This window comes from Dermacentor andersoni, chromosome 10 (genome assembly GCF_023375885.2).
Source record: "Dermacentor andersoni chromosome 10, qqDerAnde1_hic_scaffold, whole genome shotgun sequence".
In the NCBI taxonomy this organism is placed as follows: Eukaryota; Metazoa; Arthropoda; class Arachnida; order Ixodida; family Ixodidae; genus Dermacentor; species Dermacentor andersoni.
Window position 1 is genome coordinate 102,509,789 of NC_092823.1, and position 24,303 is coordinate 102,534,091.

The window sequence follows — 24,303 nt, forward strand, 5'->3', positions numbered from 1 at the left end:
TTCTTTTACAACGTAAATAGAGTATCCTTGCCATTTTACGGAATGACCGTCTTAATAACCAAACGATTTCTTCACAGCAATATCGACGGGTAAAAATATGGGCAATGCGGCATTGCATTAGCAAAAGTACCAGAGACGTTCCTGTTTCCAAAAAGTTCTTGTTGCCATAGGACGGTCTTCCAAGAGTGCGGAGATGTCAGCGGACGAAGATGACTACATGTCAGCAAACTTCCTCGCTGAAAGGTATCGTCGGAGCCGGTACCTGTGTTTGAAATGCAAGCCTGTGATGTCGACTTTTCAGTGAATGTTATTCCCGAAGAATGCAGCGTAACTAAATACACGTTCATTGTGCGCTCTGGCAGCTTTTTCTAAAAAGCATCGCTGCACGAATCTGTTTAAAAGCGTATAAATGATGCGGCAAGGGTCTTATGTACGCGTTCTTAATTGCTCTCATTCATTAATCGTAGCACACTTCGCGTGCGCGTCCCGAACGTGCGACATCACGCTCTTTCTGTAAAAGAAATTCATAAATTCAATATACTCAACTGTTGTTACCTTACTAGCGCCGAGCAGTTACTTGTTTTGGTCATACGAGTCGTGCAAATTTTTTTCTTCGGTTCCGTGTCACCTCAACATCATACAAACAAGCGCGCTGAAATGGTATGTGTGAGAGAGGCAATTTCTGAGTGACTTAGTTCGCGTGTGTGCATGTTTTACAGGAACATACGTTTTATCGGGTCATAAGAGCAGAACCTCCCCTTGCCCCCCCACCAAAAAAAAAGAAACAAATTTGCAGGAACCGTCGAGTATAATTGTCGATTAAGCGAATAGCCCCAACGAACATGGAAGTGAGTGACAGGTTCCCCCCTCCCGTCCTCCTTCCGAACCTCTCCGCAACTAAGAATTTTTTTTTTTTTTAAGGAATCGGCTGGAGTGGAAGCTCCCGCTGTTTCTTACCTGCGAAGGTGAAGCCAGCAGATGCCCCCCCCTACTGCAGTTCTGAAATAGAGCCTTGTCATGTCCCTTCCGCATACAGATCAAACGCCTTGACTCCGTTAATGTAAATGATAGGCTAAATAGACAATAAAAGTTGGTTGTTCCTGACCAAAGTATTATTTTCTGCCAATCATGGATGACATTAACTCCAATAAAAGTTTGTCAGGTCATTCAGGCTTCACCCTCAAACCTGTAACACTGAGATACACGTTGACCAATATCTGCATGGCGAAATAAGCCATGCTAAACTCATCTGGAGTGTGAGGCAAGCACTTCTTTTCCTTCACCACAAGGTAGTGTTTTATCGTGCCTCTCCTAAGATGGCAGCGGTGTGGCTTCACTTTGGGGACATTTCCACTCCAGAAAATTTTTTATGCCTCCTTGTCCCCAACTGTGTTGCGTGAGAGCTCACACGCGACATTATCCCTTGGCCCTCCTTGCAACTTGGTTACGTGAGAGCACGAGCCCTTTGCCTTAGCGCCTTTCATTGCAAGTCGGACCACCGACCATCAGCCACCACCAACCACAAAAACATGCGAAACAGGCAAAGAAAGCTATTACACTTTAAAAAATAAGCAATGCACACCGATGCTCGCATCTATCTGTCATTTTCTTCTTACTGCTGTTCTTGTGGAAAAAAACTGATTTGGCATTGCTTAGCTCAAGCTCAGGATGTGAAAAGGAAGCTCTACCTCCAGGCTAACTACGATTTTTCTTTCGAATGCATGTAAAACACAGAAATTATTTCATTAGGCAGCCACTGAACTGATCTGAATTAAATTTTTTGCATTTAAGAGAGAAAACTGATTTCTGCTGACTGTAGGAAGCAGGATTCTGATTTGGACCGTCGTAGCTATTACAACGATCTTCAGAAATTGGTAAGCCTTAAGGAAAACTGAGGCACGATGTTTGCAGATCTACAGCTCTGTACTAAAAGCAGACAGAGCATCTGTAGGCGACAAATGTGATGAGTCTACAGCTTATGTGAATTTGTGACAGTGTTTAAGAGTGTTTTGCAAAGGTCCTATTCAGAAATTAGTGGCATAATTCACAACGGCGTATAATGCCCTAACTTTGTCCGTGTTAGGTCTATCTGTAGGTACAGTTCACAGAATTATAATGTCATTGTTTTACCTTTTAATTACGAAGTTGTAAGCTTGGCAATTTCCATTTTTTTCATTTCTAAATTTGAATTTTTCTAAAAAATTGCAAGGCCTTAATAAAAGATTTGCTCCCTGCAGACAGTAAAGTCTAACTTTTTCTTTTAAGCGCAACAAACCTAATCAAATTCATTGGCGTGGGAGCTGGGCAAAACATTTTCTCGTTTTCCACATGCTTAAACGAGTGCTTCTGAGGCAGAGTTTCCCCATAAGCCAATTGTATTAGCATTCAGTGTCGGCACGAATCAGTACTGCCTCTCCGTTCGAGAAGCAGTGTTTCTTATTATTGCTGTGCAATTCCGTTCTGTCTATTCACTTTCAAGCGATGACTTGCGGCCCGGGCTGGTCCACAGCCGTTCCACTAAGCGGCGCTTCGAGGCCGAGAAGAAGCACTACGAAGCGAATAAGATGAGCCGCACAAAGTCCACAAAGCAGCTCATGGAAGACACTCGTACTGAAGCACTCAACAAACCCTTGGGCGAAGAAAACAAGGGATTCAACCTTCTCAAGATGATGGGCTTCAAGCCAGGCATGGGGCTTGGCAAGGCCGCATCTGCAGGTACGTGCCACCCACCAACCATAGAGTGCAACGAACATTACTAGGGGAGCTGTGGCACTAGTAGGGCTGTCACTCTTTACCTATATTTCATGTAGATGAGTGTAGTGCGGGCAAAGGCTATAACATCTTGTGCTGCACTTGGCTGGCTGGATTGTAGCCAATCAGAGCAGACCCTGCGTCGAGTAAATGAAAAGCACCTGACTTCGCACTTCATCTGTCATTGCATTCATTGGCTGCCTATCTACCCTTTTCTGGACACTGCAAACACTATTAGCCAATGTACCGGTTTTCGTTCAGCAATAAACCTAGACAAACTCTGCAGCTAAAGACAGCAGATTTGCGGTGCACAAAAACAATTTTATGTTCTTAGAACATAAGGTCACTTTCTTAGTGGTACGTAGTCGTTCCAGCACCTCATTTACATGCCCACAGCAAACACAAACTGTCATCCTCATACTGGTTGGCCTATGTAACTTGTGCCAAAATTAAAAAATATGAAGTGCCATTGTAGGTGGACAGAGTCCAGGTAATGTTGCTTGCCATTGCTTGGAGCAAGTCAGACTATTTGCCGCGCGACTAGTCATGTGGAACTCATTTGTATTTTGCGGGCTTCCTTTCAGGCTTCGCATTGGTGGTTCAACTGTGCTATTTGCACCATTTTGCTACAATTCGACTTGCCTTTTCCTGGAATGTACAAGAGCGTCTGAAATTTCGGGCACACGAACCCTTTGCCGTCCAATTTTCCTGACTTTTTTGCCATGACTGCAGGTCCGAAACGGCGTTGATTGAAGCCACCACCACCACCATTTTGATTATCTCGCCGCTTCTAACCGGTGCTCTCACACGCAGATCCGCTGGCAGTCGTAGCCACCACCGTGGCAACTCTAGGCCTAGCCTAGCATTGGTGTAGTGCATGTTTTTTTTGTGTGTCCTCGTTTTTTCGTGCAGGTAAAAGAAACATAAAGATATGAACCAACTAGCCCACCAGAACGTCCTACTAAAGGACAATCGCTACCAAGCTTCTTGCTGTTTGGCGCCATGTTTGTCACCAAATCAATTCGCCGCTGTTAGCAATGGCACCGACTCCGCCTTTGTAATCTTCGCCAATGGCTTCGAAGCTTGGAAAGCACGACGTGCTGCATAATGCCGGTTCCCAAAGGTCAGCTTCACCTCAATATAAGTGTTACGTGGTGAAGCATACTCAAAGTATTGCAGTGAAGCGTAGTAAGAGCGGGAAGAGGCGTCACGGGACACAGTATGTATTCCTTAATTATACATGCGAGCTCCTGTCACAGTAGAAGCAATGATACGCCTAATAATTGTACTGGCAGAGCTTCAGAACTATTTAGGGTGTGCCTATGACAATTTGAGCCCTTGGGAGAACTAGAAGGTAGTACTTCGAAAGGTCGGTCAGGTGTCAGTGACAAAAAATGGTTTTACACTGAATCGACTCATATCTATTCGTAGAGGCCACATGACACATTGGAAGCCGACAAACCCCCTCACAATGAAAGCGAGTATACAGGATGGTACAAACGTTGTTCTCGACTGTCATCACCATCTTTGCAGCACACCTTACGGAGGCATCTCATTTCGATGCCGTTCAGAAATACGTATTCTCTCGTCGAGCTTCTAGCATTGTTATTGGGCATAATACACATTTTGTCTTGTGCAATAAAGCATAGCAAAGCACATCTATCATTTGGAATGCACATAAGACATTTGCCACCACTTTTTATCTCATGGCTGATGGTACAAGTGGTTCTAGCTCAGTTGTAATGTTGTCTCTTGCACCCAGGCGCATATCTTTGTTCTCGTTAGGCAGCAAAATTTGATTTGTTTACAAAATTAAGTTCCTTGCCGACCCAAATAAATATGTTTGTGACATACTGTGCTTGGTATACCGTTCGTGGGAAGCCAAGCTTAATTGGTTGCTGTTGGCCTTGTTTCTTGCTTCACCCTTGAGCAGCACTTACTGAGTGCACAGTAATAACAAGCTTTGCCATATGGCTACACATTACTGCAGCACTACTCCAAATGTCCCAAAAATGCCAATTTCGCTGCTCCAAAACTGCCCTGAAATGCTGGTGTGGTTGCTCTTAAACTGCTCCAGAACAACACTTTTCCTGCTCCAAAAATTACTACAAATCCTAAACTGGCTGGACCACCACTGGGCTTGGAAAAAACTTTTGTGTAGCATGTATTGAGCAACTGACATCTGGATTGAAAATTTTTCAGGCTGGTCTACAATTTTCTCATTGACTCTGTTTCTCTTAATTTAATATTTTGACATTTTATTAATTAAGAATAACTAAATATGTCATTAGGCAAAATAGAAAATAATAGTCTGACTTGCTCCAAGCCACGGCAAACAACATTACCTCAGTTCTGTCCAGCTACATTGCACTTGCAGACATTTAAATTTCAGCACAAGTCATGCGGGGTACATGGTTGTCATATATGCATATTGACAGCAGCGACACTCGCACACAAAATGGTGTTGTGCATTTGCAGTGCTTGCCTGTATGTCTGCTGTCTGCTACCTACACCATCTACATGCATCAAAACTCCATTGCACAAAGTGTTGTTTTCATGCTACACTTCTGCTATAAAACTGGCATCGTGTAGGTGGGTGGAGCTGCATTTTCTCCGCACCAATAAAAAAAGGGTGAATTCCTACACTGCCTAACTCATGTAGCCAGTTAAACAAAAAAGATTGCCCTGTTGTCTAAAACCCAGTCACACGGGGCACTTTCGATCACCATTGTGATCTGTTGTGATCACCATTCTGATCAGTTCCTTCGTGGAAGGGATGCAATTGCAATCGAGAAATTCGATCGCGATCGAGCTCGACTCGAAAGTGCCCAGTGTGACTGGGGTGTAAGGGAGCTGCGATTTCTCCCATAGTTGTATGAACATTTCTGTTTATTTGTAGCAAAAATCATTCTTGCTTTAACTATAGAGCAGCAGTGAACCATGTGAAACAAATTCTGGAAGTTTTTATGAAGCATTCAGCAGTTGAATCGTAAAGCACTCTTTAGTGCTTTTCACCAAATTTTAGTATTTTCTGGTTCTGACTGCAGTGTTTTTGAACTTCTTAGCATGGCAGGGCTTAAAGGGAAGCTGAAGAGTGTCGAATTCAATAGGACGCTCATATACGGATGCGGGAACCTTATAAACCATGCAGGTAAAATTTTGGGGGGGATTTCTCGCTTAGGAGCGACGTAATCATTGGTTAAAATTGCGCTGTAGCTCCGCCCCCATCGAGCGCTACGCACTGCTGCTGACGCTGACGATGCGAGCGGAGACCGGAAACCGCGGCATAGTGACGTCAGTACTGGTGTTCCGTTCCTTCGTAGTCTCCGCGACCGTGCCTGACCGTGCTTATTTCTGCGTGCGTGCCATCCTAATCTGCTTCGCTCGACCCTACGTTCGTTTGTTTGTGTGTATGTAGAATGGTAGTTGACATGCGCCGCATCAATTGAACTTGTAGGTCGATCATGCCGGCGTTCTGTGCAGCCTATGGTTGCACGAACACTAGCGGCCGCAACAATGTTCCGATGTTCCATTAGTTCCCGCAAGACAAGAAGCTTTCAGCTAGGTGGGAGGCTGCTGTGAAACAAAAGAACTTCAAGCGCTCAAGAACAACAGTGCTGTGCTCTAACCACTTACGTGATGACGATTACTACCAGAGTTTATCAATAATGCGTGCTTTGGGTTCTTCATGTTCGCACCCTGAACGGAAGGTGCATGTTTATGTCCCACCCTTGATGCAGGTTTCATCGCCAAGTACCGCGAATTTTCTATTTGCATGTGTGTTGTGAAACAGCCTGCATGCAGCTACCATAACGCAGTGCAAGTGTAAAGTTTGCATGTGTTTGAAAGTCGGCGTACGCCAGGACGCTGCGCTCCCCCTTCTCTCACGCACATAGAGAAGCCGACCATCTCACGTAGCCGACGGAATTCGCCGGTTACGAGTAGCGTGCGGATGGCGCGCTGATGAAGGTTCTATACTACATGTGCTACAACAGCCAGTAAACTTTTACCACGTTTAAACCGTCTGTGTGTATCGCCGACAGCTTTGGGGCAGCGCACAAATGCCAAAGATCGCATCACCGCTTACGTTCTGCGAGGAGGCATGCAGGAACATAACACTACAGTTGGTTGCCCAGAAACGTACTCACTGGATCGCTGAATGCATTTAGCAAAAAACATACTCGCCAAAGAACATTTCCAACACAAGGAGATGCTAACACTTTGCCTTCATTTGTGTGGAAAGCACTGCTTGCACCAGCATTTTTTGCTTGTTGGAGAGGCTGGCTCTTCGTAATCGGCTCATACATGTAGGGACAAGTACAGTGCTCACGGAATGAAATAGGACATGGAGCATTTAGTAGAACCCTACATATGTGCAAACTACGCGAGAGCACCATGTCATGTCGCTAGGAATTTAGTCACCAAACGTGACGAGGACTCCGGTGTAAGCGTTCGCGCCAAAATTACGTCGATGTGACACGAACTGCAGCCGGTTGAAACGAAAGTATGCGCACTACTTAGCCCTAAATTGACGTGTTTCATTCCGTGAGCACTGTACATGTACAAGTATAAACCCCATACAAGTGATCTTGCACGCGACAGTGACAAGCGAGGCAATGGCTGTCGCGTTCACTCGTCGCCTACAAGCCGAACTCCACGCGAGCAACGGCTTTGAGTGATGACTTCCCGGTATGGGGCAGCAATATACGCTCCGAAACTAGCGTGACGCGTGCTTTATCAATTTAAGTTGATGTATTTTACTGTAAAAAGGAGCATAAAATATTTCTGAAGGTCTTGCAATAGGTTCTAATTCTTGCACGTGTAAAATTCAATAGTTTGCTCCTTCCGTGCGACAAACAGTAGTACATATTTGAGTTATGTACATCCAGTTCCGGCTTCGCACTATTGGCTTGTCGCTCATAGCACTTCCGGGCGACGAGTTCTAGATTTCTAGAAACAAGCGATCGAGCGACAACACCGAGCTATCTGTTCAGGCGACGGCCTGTTTTGTCGCTCGAAGCCGTCGCCCGTCGCCGTCGTACTCGAAATCACTCTCGTGGCATTTGGACAATGCCGAACTCCTCGGAGAAATGCAAGCTCTCGAAATTTTCCATGAGCGCCTCAGCAAAATTGCACCAAACTACCTTGCACTGTGCTTCGTGTGTAGCAGCAGCAGTCGGTTCGGACGAACACCATTGTTGACGTCAGGAGGCGGCCGACCAATCACAGGCGGAAACGAGGCGCGCGAGCTGCCCTGAGTCTGCTGCTGCACTTCTCGTCGAAATAAAATCTCTTTGCACTTTATTTTGCTCAATTTCGATGCAATATTTGAATTCAGGGGGTTGAAAACCATGATGTACTGCTCTTCACTCATTTTTTCTGGAAAAGCTTTGAGCTTCCCTTTAACTTCTCACAGCAACAGAAGTACTGGGAGACGGTGCAGGGGGTCACTTCGGATCAATTCTTTTACCATCTAGGGTTCTTTAGCATCACGCAAAGCACAGTACATGAGCGTTCTTGTGCTTCACCTCAGATGGAGTACGATCGCTGTTACCGGGGGGCCAAACCTGTGACTTCATGCACATCAGTAAAGTATCATAGCTGCAGAGTTGCCGTGGTGCATTGAAATATCTCAATTGTGGGAACGAACATGGCAGGTCTCATCTGGAGTGCACAGAAAAATGCCTTGTGGCTCGCAAGGCATGCAACAAAAGTACAGAAGCCTTTCTTTTTTTTTTTGTCGCTGCATATCGGCATCATTCGTCTTCACACTTTATTTGCTGACACTTCAGTCCGAACTCCTGATTTTATGGTGCCTTTGGACACATGTAACACGCTTTTTATTTATTGCCCTTAGTGCTTTTGATCCTGGAGCATCAACATTGTGTTGTATAATTGAAGACTTGGTGCTTAGTGGGGCTGTGTTAAACAATATCCCCTACGTCACAAATGCTATCACACATTGCATCACATTTACTAAAATTGATGCATGTGGTAGACGCCTCGCAATTATTTCAGTATCTGTCTGACTCAGAAATCCAGTCTCTTTAGTGATTTCTTTTATAGTTGTCAGATACTTTTCCCCCATCGGCTGCGTTTGAGTCTTTGCTGCCGTTGTCTGCAGGCAGCTCGATCAAGGAGCCGATCCCCATCGTGGTCCGGGCGAACCGCGGTGGTCTGGGCCAGGAAACCGAAGCCCGCGAACGAATTGAGGCCAGGTTGAAGACGACGTCTGAGGCAGAGTGCAACCGGATGGCAGAGGAGTTCAGGAGTGCCAAGCGTAGCAAGGCCCTCTTGCAGCAGGTCGAAGGTGACTTGCGAAAAAGTCAGCGAGCGTGCTACAATCTGGACAATGCTAAGGTACAGCAGCTCCATCTGGTAACAGTCGAGCCTAGTTTTAATGAAGTTGCGTCCATCATGAAAATGCTTTTCTTATATATCTGGTATTCTTAACAAGGGGTGTACGTCATGTCAAGCATCTTAAAAATCAGTCAACGACTCTATTCTACATTTTTGCTACTGGAGTACATATCTTTAGCCATGTGCAAACAAACATTTGCTTCGCTACAACTGATACTGTGTTGGATCCTGCATTTACCAGTTTTGTTATAGCAGGAGAATGCTGAATGAAATAAAGCATGGCCAACAAACCTTTAGATTTATTTTGTTATATCTGACAATTTCTTATATCCGTGTCCACTATAAATTTGATTGTATTCTTTTCGTTATTGAAGCATTGTGTAGGGAACTCCTGTGTATTTATTCCATCGCTTCAGTAATGTTCATTGCCTAAAGGCTTTACAGCATGAGCCCTGTGCAAGGAAATAGGCTAGGTAACGATGGCAAGCAGACATAGAACACTAGTACCCTTCAACAGTAGTTCTCATTTTCTAAGCATTGATTATCTTGTTGATAAAAAGAAGGCAGGTAGCTCCACTCATCACTGAAGTAATGTAGTCTACACTCCAAGAAGGTCAACAGCTAATTAACATTCGTGTGACCTTGGTAAGAGCTTCTCAGGGATGTAATTTGTAGTGATAATTTAACGAAGCAGGTACAGATTGAGCAACCCACAGTTGTGAAGAAAGGTTACAAAAGGTCGAGGTCAGTATGATGGATGATGTGTTAGAAAAGAGGATATAAATAGGCAAAATGAAGCATGGGCCTGGGAGAGAATTCCATAATCAGTGCGAATTATGCGGGGGCTAAACAGAGAAGTGCATTTACAATTTCTGTCTGATAGCATCCTTAATCCACTAAAATAATTCCAAAGATAGTTCTTACTGGAAATTAAAATAGTTGAAAGGACGCCTAAGCTTTGCCTTTAAGAGTGGAACGCAATAGCATTCAAAGATCCCCAACTGCTTCTCATGCTTCCCGGCAACTGCAGCTTATGTAACCATAATGTTTACGAGGTAACACCGGCGGTGAACGCTATGCATGAAGGCGAGCTTTCTGGTAGGAATGCAGACTCTTGAGTGGGCCCCGATGTGGCGGAAGCGAGTGCCATCTGGAGGTGTTGCAAGGAACCATGTGCGTTGCTTCGTGGCCTCCGAAATTTGCACATGCTGGCGCACGCAAATCTCGGATGCCATGGCTGGTCTAGGCATGGTAGAAACACTGGAAAAGGGGTTTGTCTTTGGGTTTCCGCGTAACAGAATCATGTTTTTTCGTATATTCAAATTACAATCCGATGCTATCACGTCTGTAGGTTGTGTGCAAGTCGTACTTTATAATTTTTCTGATGTATTTTACCTTGAGAAATTCACTTAATTTAGTAACATCCTTGTGCTACACAGAGGGCCTGCATGGGTGGGTATGCATGGTTTGGAATGACCTTTTGCCAAAACAACAGTCGATGCTGGACGTGGGACTCCGACGCCGGATTTTCTGCTACTCGGGGCCCTTAATGCTGTCGCGTTAAAACGTGTCGTGGTAATTTTGCAACATTGAGGTGACCCATACATATTGCAGCTACAAAAAGAATTCAGCAGGCTAAAACCACTCTAAAGTAGTATGCTGCTTCAAAGGGACACTCTGTTTACCCATCTTCTGGCGATTTGGCAGTTGCCAAGTAGAAGCTGCTGCTGAATAGAAGAAAGAAAATGACGTTGTGATTGGTTGGTTACAAACCCGGTTCCCTCAGTGCAGCACGATGCTCTAACCATGTAACACTCTTGCCAACTTCCCTTGTGCAAGCCAGAACTTGGAGATGTCTAGTGCGTGATTCGAGTCGCATTGCAACAATTTACTGATAAAAGTGAGAGTGTGCACTTTTCTGGTTGACAGCAAAAGTACAAGTTTTACATTTGAGAAAGAAGCACCGTTCTGTCGTGATGTCCATTATTTGAAGTCCATTGTCCTGAACCCCAATTCTACAGTTACAGTGGGACAAAAATAGCTGCAACAGGGAGGCTGTGTTTAGAGAAGCTTTGTGGCATTCAAAGGTTTAGACGTTCAGACGCTGTGGTCTGTAGTGGCACTTTGGTGCATTTCTGCAAGGTCCAGCACAACGTGCCTTGTGTTTCAACATGTTTTAGTGTTTAATAGAACCACCATCATGGCCAAGGACAGTTACGGGATGTGTTGATCGCCAAAATCCTGTGGGCGTCTCTTATCTGTCACGCGCTGGCGGAAAAAGATGTTGCGCTTAATGAGGCTTTGTTCTGACCCACATTTTGCAGAAAAATTATCTTTTCCAGTCCAAACTGTGCAATAACACACATAGAATCTTTTCTTGCAATTATTTCAAATGTTTGACAAATTATGCTATCTTTTTTTCTTGCAAGTTGTAAGTGAAAACAAAGTTCATGAACTTAAATTTTTTGCGCTTTCACCCTTTAATATACACACTAACCTCAGCTGCAACACAACTAAGCCAAGGAGTTGGAATTATCGCACAATGTGCTGTGAATTGTCCAAAATTTCGCTCATCCTCATGTATTAAGTCTACAGAGTCAGTGGCTGTGGTATGGAGCCGTCTGAATAATCAAGCACGTCCGAATTATCAGTCGACAGCTGTAACAAAATTCATAATATAACAGAGTATGTCATTTTTTGATAACTTTTTTATAATATTTCATAATTTGTTGTCTATAGAACACCATGTATTTTGGACTTCGATATAGGGAAATGTGTTCATACACTATTTGTCTTGCCTTGTCCTCCTGTCTGTTCATGCCATTGAATTCAGTTTAGATCACCAGCATGGCCTGTGACCAGTAGAGTCTGTGAAATGACTTTTCAGGCTGGTAATTTCACACACACGCGCACATTAAATCTCACATTGCGCTCGTGCAAATGTGGCATCTATTTCTTCCCTGCAGGACATCACAGAGCCTGAACAGCCGTGGTTCTGGCCACGCAGCACACATCCGGGCAGCGCAGACGGCGATGTCAGAAACGTGGTGTGCTTGGACGAAGACATAGCCGACGGCGGCATTGTTTCATCGGACGATGCGCTCGTGCCACACAAAAAGAGCGGTGATGAGAGTGAAGATGAAGATGAAGAAGAGGCAGAGGAGGAGGAGGAGGATGTGGATGTGAGTGGCGCAGCAACCGTTTTTGGGGGGGAAGGGGGGGGCACATAAGCTGTGGGAGGAGCAGGCCATGCTCAACGCCTGTTGCTGCTGCTCTCTCATAACCTTGAAGGGCCTCTGAACTACTTTTGATAATCCAAGGGTCGCGTGCTACCCTCTGGGCTTTTCCAGTCCCTTCACACGTGATGCCCGACAAGGCCTTGCATGTGACGTCACCAGAGTAAAAGCTGTGTCGATTGTTCCACGCGTGAAGAACATAAGTTCTAGTCTGTCGCGCGCCTGCTTGCCCTCTGGCTTGCCTGTTGTGCACAATCAACCATTTTCACCTCGTGTAGCATGTTTCGCACTGCACGTGCGGCGACTACAGCGTGTAGCTGAAAAGCACAGCGATCCGATAAGCGGAAGCGGATGGTGTTTTCAAGCAAGAAAAGAGTGCCAATGTGAGGTTCAATGCTGACGTAGTGTCCACGTGTCTTCAGAGGAAGTACACAATGAGGAGGAAAGAGCACTATTGGGGAGGCAGGCCAGTGAAGGCGAAAAAGAAAGCGCTTGCTCTTTGCCAAGTAATCTTGGAAAAGCTGCACGGCTGATAATTGCCCAATTTTCTCATTCGCAGCCTTTCGATGGAACCTATGGAGATATGTGCAACTAGTAGTCAACGGATACGACATAAATCCTAGCGCGTCGCCTCCAAGATTTTTTTTCAGCTCGCCGTAAGCAGCCGCCACCTAATCCTGTAGGTTGGGCCTCGCAACCACGCACAGTGGCATTCCACGTTCTGGGTCCTGTGCCACTTCTGGGGAGTGGAAATGGCAGCGTTTCTTCAGTTGCAGTAATTATGCTAGCATTTCGTCATGCATTCACTCTTATTTCAAGCATAGAATTTTGCACAACGACTGCTTTATGTCTGAAGCTCAGAATAATTTTGACCGTCTGGGGTTCTTTTAACGTGCACCTGAAGCTTGGTACCTGAGTGCATTCCACCCCCATCGGGACGTGGCTGAAGAGGCCGGGTATTGATCCTGCAAACTGTTGCGCTGCAGGAGGACACCTTGGCAACTAAACCTCTGTAGTTGGTGCATTGACATCACCCGCAGACATATGACACAGTGAAACTGTATAGGACAAATGCATATGGGCGGGAAGAGCTATTTAGATGTGACTTATACCTCTGTCACACAGGAAGATTTAATGTCATTCGAATCGAATGGCATTCGCATTTAAGCCACTAATTGAGATTTACATGGGAAAATTTAATGTCATTCGAATGAAATGACATTTGCCATCGAATTAGTTGGGGGAAGTCATTCGATTTCGAACCGAATGTATACTCTTGACTCCAGATGGAACAGCAACGTGCAACGCGGAAAAATAATGCATCAGCAAAGTCAGAAGATATTTTTTTAGACTTATAAAAAGGAATAATTATTTTTACCGCAATGATATTTTCACCACAGGCTATGCTCAAGCGCTATTACTCTTTGCATCGGCAGTCTGTCGCGGCGGTCGGCCATATGGGATATGTTGATTGAAGGGCTTTTAGTTGTGAATAATTGGCATCAAAATGTTTTCGTCTGTTTTAAATGTACTCGCAAAAGTTCTTAAACATGTTTAATAGGCCCAAACTTCTTTGAATTTCCAAAGTGTTGTTCCATATCGTTATTGCTATCATTTGTGAATGCCATTATATTTTACTGTGTAGCACCGGAAGAGACCGAATGGCATTCGATGCATCGAATGACATTAAATCTTCCTGTGTGGCAGGGGTATTAGTAAGCATATAATATATGCACGTATGCGCCACGCAGACAACCACATCACAATGCTAGACCTTTTATGGAAAGAACCCAACACATTTGTCAGCGTCAAACAATACTGCGAAAGCAATACCGCTTCGTATTTTCTGTCGTTACTGCTCTTACCGCTTCTCTCCTCCTTTGAGGCACAGTGGGGCCTTAGGGGGCAAAGCAGCGAACATTGCTGTGAAGCTGCCCTGCTTGGCAAAATCAGCATTGTAGCTTGCGTTCCTACTCCTTAAACATTTTGCGTTTCTGTTACAGGCAGTGCAACCATTTTCATCATAATCAAGCTATTTCTATATCACTGCATGACAGGTCCCCTTCTCGGTGATCTCCAGTCTTCTTACTTGTGTCAGCGAAACCCATTTCCAAGGCTGCAAATGTAATCTGATCACACCGTCCAATTCTGCACTGCCTTCAACTGTCTTCCCTTGGCGCGTATATCCTATTGCGCCATTAGACTGCTGGTTATCTGTTCTGTGCATTATGTAACTCGTTAGGGCTCACGTTAATCTCCACTAGAATAACCCACGTTTCATCTCTTAACCCTTTCGCTGTCGGACGTTTCTGGCCGTGACGCACCCCCAGTGTCGGCTTGGTTTCAGGGAACGAGCATAACAATTTATTTTTGATTATGATTGGTATACAAATAACATAGTCAATGCAATATGCACATTTCAGTGTTCTGCAGCTGTTGTTAGTAAACATCATCATCATCAGCCTGACTATAAAATCCGTTCAACATCCGAATCTGACGATGCGGAACCCTCTTCCTCTCATGCGACTCTGTCCGAGTCCGAATCTGAGCTCGGCTCGTATTCTGAATCGGAATTCAGCCACCGCTCCCATGAGCAGACGAAGGTCCCGCGCGCCGAGCCATCCGAAAGTAACCGCGCGCAGGGAGGATGCGCTTTCAGTCGCCCGCGCAACGGAGAGAAATGTGACGTTGCGTGATCAAGAAGACAGAGGTAGATGGAAAAAGGCTAAACAAAGTTCGAAGGGCTTTACGTTTATTGCTGCAAGTCGGAAGCGAGGGTGCGGCGAGAGAGCGAAAGCAGCAATCGAGTCACCCTTTTTGGAGAGGCAACGGCACGTGCGCCTGAACTTGACGCGCCGTAGCAGGCACACCAACAGAAGAAAAATAAAAACCTTCAAACCAGCGGAGATTACAGAACGACCCTTGAACCCATAACCACACGCGCGCGACGCATGATCCAGCGAACGCGGAGCCACCGCGCCACTCAGCAAGGAGAAAGTGGGGAGTGGCAGTCGCACCGTGCTCTTCAATACATGGACTAACACAGGTCGGAGCGAATATACGAACTTGTAGAAAGAGTCAACAGATGGCATGGCCAATCCAGGAGCGCCTGCTTTGCGCTCAGGCGCGAAATTTTGAACACACGTTAGAGAACGTACCGGTACGTCAGTGACACCGTGGGGGGGAAGTGCAATGACGTACCGGTACATCCGTGACAGCGAAAGGGTTAACCAACATTTCTGTCTTCTCATCTCTTACCATCACACTTATGTTCCTTTCTACAGCTGGTTATGCATTCTTTATCTTTGTCTGAAGTTTCCTTGATAGTGTCCTAGTTGTGGCCTCACAACTGAATAGTTTGTTCATAATTACTTTGTGAAAATTGCTGTCTGTCCTGTAACCCAAAGTAATTGTAGTTATAAACATTGAATGCCTCTTATTATGCGGCCGTCTTGCATTTTTGGTGACTTGTTAGCCTTGCTGTAGCTTTCACTAGAGGGTAATGCTTCATTTTGTAAAAATGTGTTGTAAACCTTGCCCTTTATCTGTCATTGCAGCCGTCCGAGAGGCTGAAAGTTTTGACTGAGTATCTCCGCCAACGTCACCACTACTGCATATGGTGTGTGATTCGGTTCGATGGTAAGTGTTTAGCTTTTTCTTTACTAATCTAGAAGCTTCTGGATGCTTTCCATCATTAACAAAAAAAATGGAAGTAGATGTGGTTTTTAGGATGAAATGGAAAACCTAATCATTGTCCAAGCAATATCAAATGTTGCAGCCATTCTCAGAAGGCTGTTGGGTAAGTTCGCTGATCTGTATTGCTTGTTCCTGTTGTGATTCTGCTGCCATTTCTTCCCTGCCTTTTTTTTTACCAATTCTGCGACCATCTCTTCCTTATCTTCACAGCTGACCAGTTAATGCTCTCATCAGCTGGGAATCCCAGCTCTTCTGGGAGGTGGACATTTCCTACAGTTGTGCCGTAACAGCGTCACCTGTTGGTGACAAATATGACTGCCCTGGCTCGAATATTTGTTTGTGTTTTGTTATTGATGTTTTTCTTTTGTGCACTATTGTTAAAACTGCATCTTGCTACAGTCTATATTTTTCAGGTTATTATTTTTGACTTTCTCTATTTTCTTGTAGAAATCTATAGCTCTGTTGTCTAAGAAATGACTGCTTGGCATTTCACTGCGATTAAGCTAAAATATTTAAGTCTGGAACGCAATTTAGATGTTCCAGTTGGGTACATTTTGTTACACTTGTATGTGTGGCCAAACGCACTAGTGTTTTTGATGATTTTCATGGACGTTAAAGCTTATCTCTGGTGCAATTGATGTGTCGCTCTGGTGCCCAGTTTTTCTTCCTCCAAAATAGCTGGCATTTAGTGGTTTCAAGATTGAATCTGATTTTTACAGCTATAGCTGTCATGGGTTCACTCCATAGAGTATCGCAATATTTTACATAGAGGGGAATCTGGCACCACCGTTTACTGGAGTTTCCTAACAGGCTCTCTGTCGTCATGGGAATGACAGAACGGTGCCCACACTTTTCATTCAACCGTATTGCATCTTTCAATGAAGTTTATTCACCTGCAAACGAAGAAAAGCAAGAACAGAGGACAAACTGCTGCAAAGTAAATGCGAATCATGTCGTCTGACGTCCAACTTGGTGGCCTGTCAATACTTTTTAAGCTTTAGACAGTAAAAACTCGTTAATTCACAACTCGTTAATTCGAAATAGCCGCCGCAGTGCGTCCAAAGATATATTGAAAGCAATATGTAACACATCCTGCTAATTCACAATAAAATCCAATTAGAAGTACGCATCATCACGGATGGGGAGAACACTAGTATGCAGCGGTACGTTGGCGAGGCTGGTGTCACTGCGTGGACCACGCAGCTTGGCTCTTTCCATCTGCGGCCTTTTGTTTAGGCCTAACTGCAGAAAGATGCGTTTGCGCCTGGCCAGGCATGGCTGATGCCTCTGTTGCAGGTCGGTTGTCTCCCTCTCTCACAACCTTCAAGATAAACATGCGAACACTGCACTGCGTTTCTTTCTCTTTTTTCATGTTACATATTGGAGGCTATGTGCTTTCTCTACGAGGTGTTCTGCCGAGAAGCGGCACCAGGTAATGTCCAAAACATGGCGGCCGTGACGTTTATCGGTGCTCGCAATGCCAAAAAGCCTAGCCTTTGAGATTCATGGTTAAAGCATCCCTGGGATACGTGTTCGGACGCCACTTGCACGTATAGTGGGACTCGGCAGCATGCAGCTGGTGCAGCTACGAATGTATGACGGAGACCAACGTCACAGCAGGTTGTGGTGCGTTTCGCAAGTGCACTTTAGAGTGCAGCTCTTATTCTTACGGCGAGCATTGGCGGCCCTTCTCCTTTCCTACCTCCTTTTGTCCTGCTTTCCTTTCCCTGTTGGCGCTGAGCCGTGCTCCCTCAAGGGCTGCAGAAGATAGCGCTAAGCTTTCCTTTCTCAAAACGAACCACCTCTCTCGGCGGTTCAAAGGCATCTTATAGCTCAACGCTTTCGACGTGTCACTTGCGGCCAGTCACACTATGCTGCCTGCGCTGATCCAGCTGAAATGCCTTCCTTTCTATACTCCGACACGCGCACCGTGTGCTGCTCTCTTCAGAGCATGCTCAGAACGATCCCCAACCAACACACCACTTTGAACGGCTGTCTGTGACCGTCGGTGAAGTGGCGTGGACACCTTTTTTTCTCCACACCGTGCATTGCGGGTCGGCTCAGTCAGCGTGACGAATGCGCGGATGGTGCAAGAGCCACCTTGACGTTGGGCACATGGCACCGCATTGGCCACATCTGGTTACGTTGGCTGCACCAGTGCATCGAATAGTTATGCGTAGTTGTGCAGTGCATGCAAGTTGTTGTTCCCACCAATGTGACATAGCATCTGCGTGCCCACGCTATGTCGGACTATATATGCGCCTTAACCGAGCGATTTCTTCTTTCTTTCATTAGTTCGAATTTTGTAGAATTTGAATTTCCGTAGCATCCCCGCAGAATTCGGATGAATGAGCTTTTACTGTATAATTGTACATTAAGCATGAGTCGTCATGATTGAATAAAACACATTGTGTGATATTAAAACTGAAACTGCATTGGACATGCTGATTTATTATACATTGAAACCCCGTTAAACCGTAGTTGGCCAGAGCTCAAAATAAGCATGTACTAAACGGTCGTACTGTTTAACCGAAATAGCATGAGATCGACCACTTACCTGTCAAAAACAGAACTCAGAGAGAGTGCGATGAAAGGGGAAAAAGACGTGCTGTACAGTCAAACCTCGATATATCGAACCCGGATATATCGAATTATTGCGTATATCGAACACTTTCTTTATCACGTGGAAAACCGCATGCATTTTTAATTTTTTATTTCGAACGGGGCCGGATGTAAAATGGATATATCGAACTCCGCCGCCCCAGACCAAGTGCGCTCTGTTGACAGGAGGCGAGCTTTCCCGCAACACTCTCGAAGATAGCGGCGGCGCGATGGGCGTTCCGGACTTTCCGGACCAGGGTGCCTCGATGTCCTCCTCGCCCGGAGCGGCGGGCGAGGAGGACATCGAGGCACCCTATTCCGGACGGCTGCGTACGACAGCTGCCCACATCGGTTGCGCCGAGGGCGCCATTTGAACGTGGCGGCGTACACACGCGGCGGCTTGGAGCCAGCACGGCCGCCTCGATCAAGCGCGCACGGCGGGGCAAGCCGCCTCGATTACGCGCGCACGGCGGGGCTTGCCCCCGCCGTGCGCGCGTGATCGAGGCGGCCGTGGAGCCAGTTGGAGCGCTTTGTCGGTGCTGAGCCACACAGCATGTGCATTGAGGACTTCGTTGGCGGTGACGACAGCACCGGAACAGTGGCGGAGTTTGCTCGAGCCGCCCATCGCCGCAAGCCGCACGCGTGCGGTTGCGCGAAATATTGCACGTATCAAACACTTGTGCACAAATTTCGGTTTACGATGTGTAAGGTATACACTGTGCACACAGTGTAAACGGTAATTTGTGCACAAGTGCTGGATACGTGCAATTTTTCGCGCGACCGCAAGCGTGCGGTGCGGCTTGCGGCGATGGGCGACTCGAGCGTAACCGTTTGGACTATGTTGAGGACGCCGTGGTCAAGCACGCGGTTGCCAATATGAAGTAGGCTACGCTGCTTCAGTACTTTCAGCAAACAAAATAAATACTTTGTTTGAAGCTTCATGTGAGTATCTATTGCGCCACGATTGGTTCATTGATTGATTTGTGCTAGTTTTTGACGCGTTTTGTACGTGATTTTATATATCGAATTCTGGCTATATCGAACTATTTTGCGATCACCGCGCTGTTCGATATATCGAGGTTCGACTGTATTTATTCACTTCGCGCGACAAAAGCGTTACTTTCGTTTGATGCCTTGGCGGCCTAGCAGCAACGACAGCGGCCTCAAACTTACTAAAGCTGCAAGGCAGCTTTTCAGCCAGCCGCCCTCTTCTCAGCAAACACTCGCATAGCAGCTTCCTCATTGGCGTTACCTATTCTGCGTGCACGCGCGCGGTAGCGCTGCAGAAGTCGTCGGGCCCCTTTTTCATTGCGGGGTGCTGTTCTCGTCACGACGATTGCATTCATGAGGCTGACGTAACACGCAGCTTCTGCCGCTGTCGGGCCTGAATCGCCCGTGCTGTCGCTTTCCGTGTCATCCTCATCACTGTTGCTAGCCAACATTTCGGCAACAACGGCGAAAAGTCGAACCTCATAGCCGACATCTCTTCGCGGTCGCAGCAGCGCTGCCGAGCAACTTCTTCGCATTCCAAGTGCAACACACCGTAGTCAACAGCAGATCCCTGTCACGTGCCAGCACCAACTTATTCGTGTCACGTTCAATAGCACGAACGATATCTAATTTTACATCTATGCTGAGCATCCGGCGTCTTTTTTATCCGAGCTTCGGCATGACGCGAGCCCTCGCTTACGCGACGCCACAACGCTCTCTGGCACACGGCCGAAATGATGTTAATGTTGATGTGGCTTCACGCGCGAATGCACAGAGCACTTGGAGGCCGTTGTTCCGATCTCTGAGGGTTGTTGTTCTGCCGGGCCGCCCGATGGAGACGACGCACCACCGTGTTTGCGCGACGAAAAGTGGAAACACTATGTGTTAACCGATACATAGGCAATAAGCTGGTACGGTTTATGTGGATACACAACACATTATGTTCAATGGCCGCTGAGTCGGGGATTTGACTTTACTACTTTTAAAACGAATCTACTGTTTAAGCGCTACGGTTTAACGAGGTTTTACTGTAAAATTAACCATTGTGACAGATGGAATGGTGCTAGCCAGGTCGCCCTCAAGGTGTCCTGGCTTTTTGAGAACAATGCCAGTGCAAAGCCACCATATCCCGACATACCCATGCATACAACAGCATCACAACGCCATTTCTTCCTCTAGGTAATCTTGTGAGAAACTCCATGGTTTGCTTACTTAGCCACTTTGATGTCTGCCTGTGCCATCGCTGGCATCGCAAAATCTTTTGCAAGAAAATTACAAAGAAAGAAAATTAATCTTTTTCTTCTAGCGCTTGGCTTATCTTTACTGGATGATGCTGACATAGTCTTGTTTTCTTCGAGGATATCTTGATGCCTCTCGATGGGGTACCCCAAATATAAATTTAAAAGCCAAACGAATCCAGCAGCAAGAAGCTAAAGGGCTGTTTTAGTATACTCCAGTGGCAAGGTCAGGATAGTTAAGAGTAGGAAGAATAGCCGACTCTTTTCACTTCAACACCGGAAGATGCAACTTGTACAAATGAATATGACTCACACTTTTACTTCTCGCAAGGTGATTGCTTGCTCGCACTTGTGAATGTTTACTCCAACAAACATCACACAAAACAGCCTAAGGCTTACTGCACGGTATATTTCGACAGCTATTGTGTCGATGCTTCGAGTTACGGGTGAAAATTTCTTTTTTTTTACGGCATAGCAGTTTACTGTTTTTATATACATTACGTAAAGATGAAATTGGTTTTCATTATAACCTTTGAATTCCGTCAAGTTATGTGTATAATCATATTTACTGTTGTCAAACAATAGCTGACTGTTTCGTCCTGTGAACATTGACCCTTGGATATCTTGATGTCCAAGATATCCAACACTTATATCAGCACTGTTATGTATTGAGATTTCATGAGTCCTTGAATTGCCCTCCTTTATTACCAAGTAGTGGAGATGCCTGCTAATTAGAAAATAGCAGTTTCTTTGTTTTGTACAATTGTCACACATTGATCATGTTTCTGATCTAAGAACACTGTTAATTAAGGGAAAATGAGACATCCACCCAATTGTAGCAATAGCTACAAAGGGTACCCATACGGGTTACCCGAAAGAAAATCCTCGCAGTTGAAGAAAAATTCGTCCTGGTCCAGGACTCGAACCAGGGACCACCACCTTTCCTGGGCAGCCGCTCTACCATCTGAGCTAACCAGGCAGCTAGCAGATGGCAGGGTGAAGTCGAATTTGTAAACAAATCGAAGGAAAGGCAGGAGTTTAAATTTTTCTTCAACTTCGAGGCTTTTCTTTTGAGGAACCCGTACGGGATCCCTTTGTAGCAGTTGCTATGATTGGGTGGATGTCTCATTTTCCCTTAATTCTCTCCACCTTGCGGGTTTCCACAAAACTATTACGTCTAAGAACACTGTGTTTGCTGCTCTGTGCATTTTTGAGGCGATAACTTTCTTTAGCTACTTCAGCCACTTTGGATAGTTGGACGATCCTGCACAACAAATGGTGGCATGTACCGAGCGACCCAAGTTGTCTGCTAGCTTGGGTCACTAGGCAGGTGCCGGCTTGCCAAAGAGAAATGGGCCACTGGGTATTTGCCCCAAATGGACAACTTCCTACAGGCCTAGTATGCAATTCAGGTCACTGGGTGTCTGCCTGAACAGACAACTTTGGCATTACATATGTGATATTGCTGTGTGCCATAGTGAAAAAAAAGGTGTGTAGCCATAAGTACATTAAAGCGATAGCGCCCCATCCAGAACAGACACCTCCGTGTCGGGCGCGGTTGCTTAACGCATAGCTGTTGCAGGAAAGTTGCAGCCAGGATACTAAAGGTAGTGGAGTTTCCTGTGGGGTTTCCAACTGGTGTGCAATGATTTCAACAAGATGTACTGTGTTGTAGTATCATCTGGCATCTCGGTCAGCAGCGAGATTGCCGCTTTGTGTGTCTGCTGGTGTAAGCGTAAGGTTTCGTGATTCACGGATCGCAGGCTGGCAGAAAGCTTTCACTTACATTTAGAATAATTTTCAGTGGTTTCTGCCAGAATGTACTTAGCGCAAGCCCTTTACCAATCAGCGTTTTCTATTTACAGATGAGGAAGACATGGCAACATGCTGTCCCGGGCCAACTAGGGCAGATCATGATGATGACTGAGCGTGTGAAAGATCATCGTTCACTGTACATAGATTTATTAAATATTTTCCATATATATGTGGATCACTGCACTTAGGAGTGACTTGTCTTAGAGGTTAAGAAAAAAGCTACCAGGTTGTTTACGTAACTTGTGAAGTAATGTACTGACTGTAGCCTTTTGCACATGCACATTTTATTCAGCCGTGATCCATGTTGAAACATACTAACTCTGTAAACTCTGTGCACACATTGTATTGTGCAAAACTTCGGGAGTTGGTGCATCACGTCTGCATGCTCTGAGGCAGACAACCTCGTATTTGGATTTCCAGCCTGTGCTAAACAGCTGAACTTTAATATAACTAATTATAGGTTGTAATGAATTAAATATCAATCTGTTGTGATGGACATCAGCATATAATAATGATTATAGTACTTAATGATAGTCTTGTGTTGAGTGCTACTTGATCCTCTCAAGTTTCAGCTGTACGTGCGAGCAACATAGTAATTGGGTGGTTTTGCTGGCTCTGGGCATAAACTGCTGGGAAATTCAACTTTCTCGTGGAACCCATACACCGTAAACTTATGACGGTGATTGTGCTTGAAACCAAACGCATTTCGCTGCTGTGGTGCCCATGCACACATTTTTTTTCAATTTGACAGGCTCCATTGGCTGCGTTACACCTGCTTGTGCAACATGAGGACAATGGACCTTGATCGTTTTAGTTGTTATTGAAAGCATGCGATGCGAGTATGAGTTCACCATAAATCGCCAACTTGCCCAAGATTCCAATCGGGAAAGTTCTTGTTCTTGATAAGCTGCAACTTTTCACCTTCAGTAGAGAGTTTTACCTTGTTTACTAATTACCTAAGCCATGGACAGCAGTAGCAAAGCTGGTTGCAACATCTTGTGACACTTTGTTCGGCTAAAATGCATTTGGAATATTTTTGCGTCGCGTGAGTGTTTGTTGGAGTAAAATCACAATTTCGATTAAACAGAATGTGATGGGTCACTGCAGTATTAGCTTTGCATACTCTGGTTAAACTCTGCGTCACAAGATTTCGCTACCAAGATTGCTGCTGCTGTGCACCTCTGCAGTAACCTGGCATTCAGGAAATGCTAATACATTCATGGACAAACTAAAGTTTTAATACAGTAAAACTGCGTTGATTCATATTTGACGGGACAGAAAACAAATGCCCGAATTAACCAAATGTCGAATTATCGAGGGTATCAAGAAAACAATGAACAAATATTCATTAGATCAACATGCGTTTATTTACTAAATGAATAAGGAATTCCTGTTATCGACCATTATCGAAGCAAGCGTGAATGGTGACGTTGCAGTTCTGAAGATTGCTGCTGACACGCACACTGAGTCAAAACGAAACTACCGTTTACTGGAACAACTGTGGACGAAACCGCTGTCGCTATTAACGTGATCATGGATGGCGACTACACAGCTACGAAGGCACACGGCCGACGCGCGCACCAAATCGAAACAAAACTGCTGTTTGCGATAACCGG

The 24,303-nt window shown here is 45.4% G+C and overlaps 1 protein-coding gene across 1 annotated transcript; it reads left to right on the forward strand.

Moving 5' to 3' along the window:
• The first annotated feature begins 79 nt into the window (after nucleotides 1-79).
• On the forward strand, nucleotides 80-22,870 carry LOC126544546 (G patch domain-containing protein 11). Its single transcript, XM_050191892.3, has 6 exons — nucleotides 80-243; nucleotides 2,480-2,715; nucleotides 8,876-9,111; nucleotides 12,078-12,293; nucleotides 15,905-15,986; nucleotides 22,738-22,870. The coding sequence occupies exons 1-6, from the start codon at nucleotides 194-196 to the stop codon at nucleotides 22,797-22,799; spliced, it is 882 nt and encodes a 293-aa protein (XP_050047849.1). The 5' UTR covers nucleotides 80-193; the 3' UTR covers nucleotides 22,800-22,870.
• Nucleotides 22,871-24,303: the final 1,433 nt, after the last annotated feature.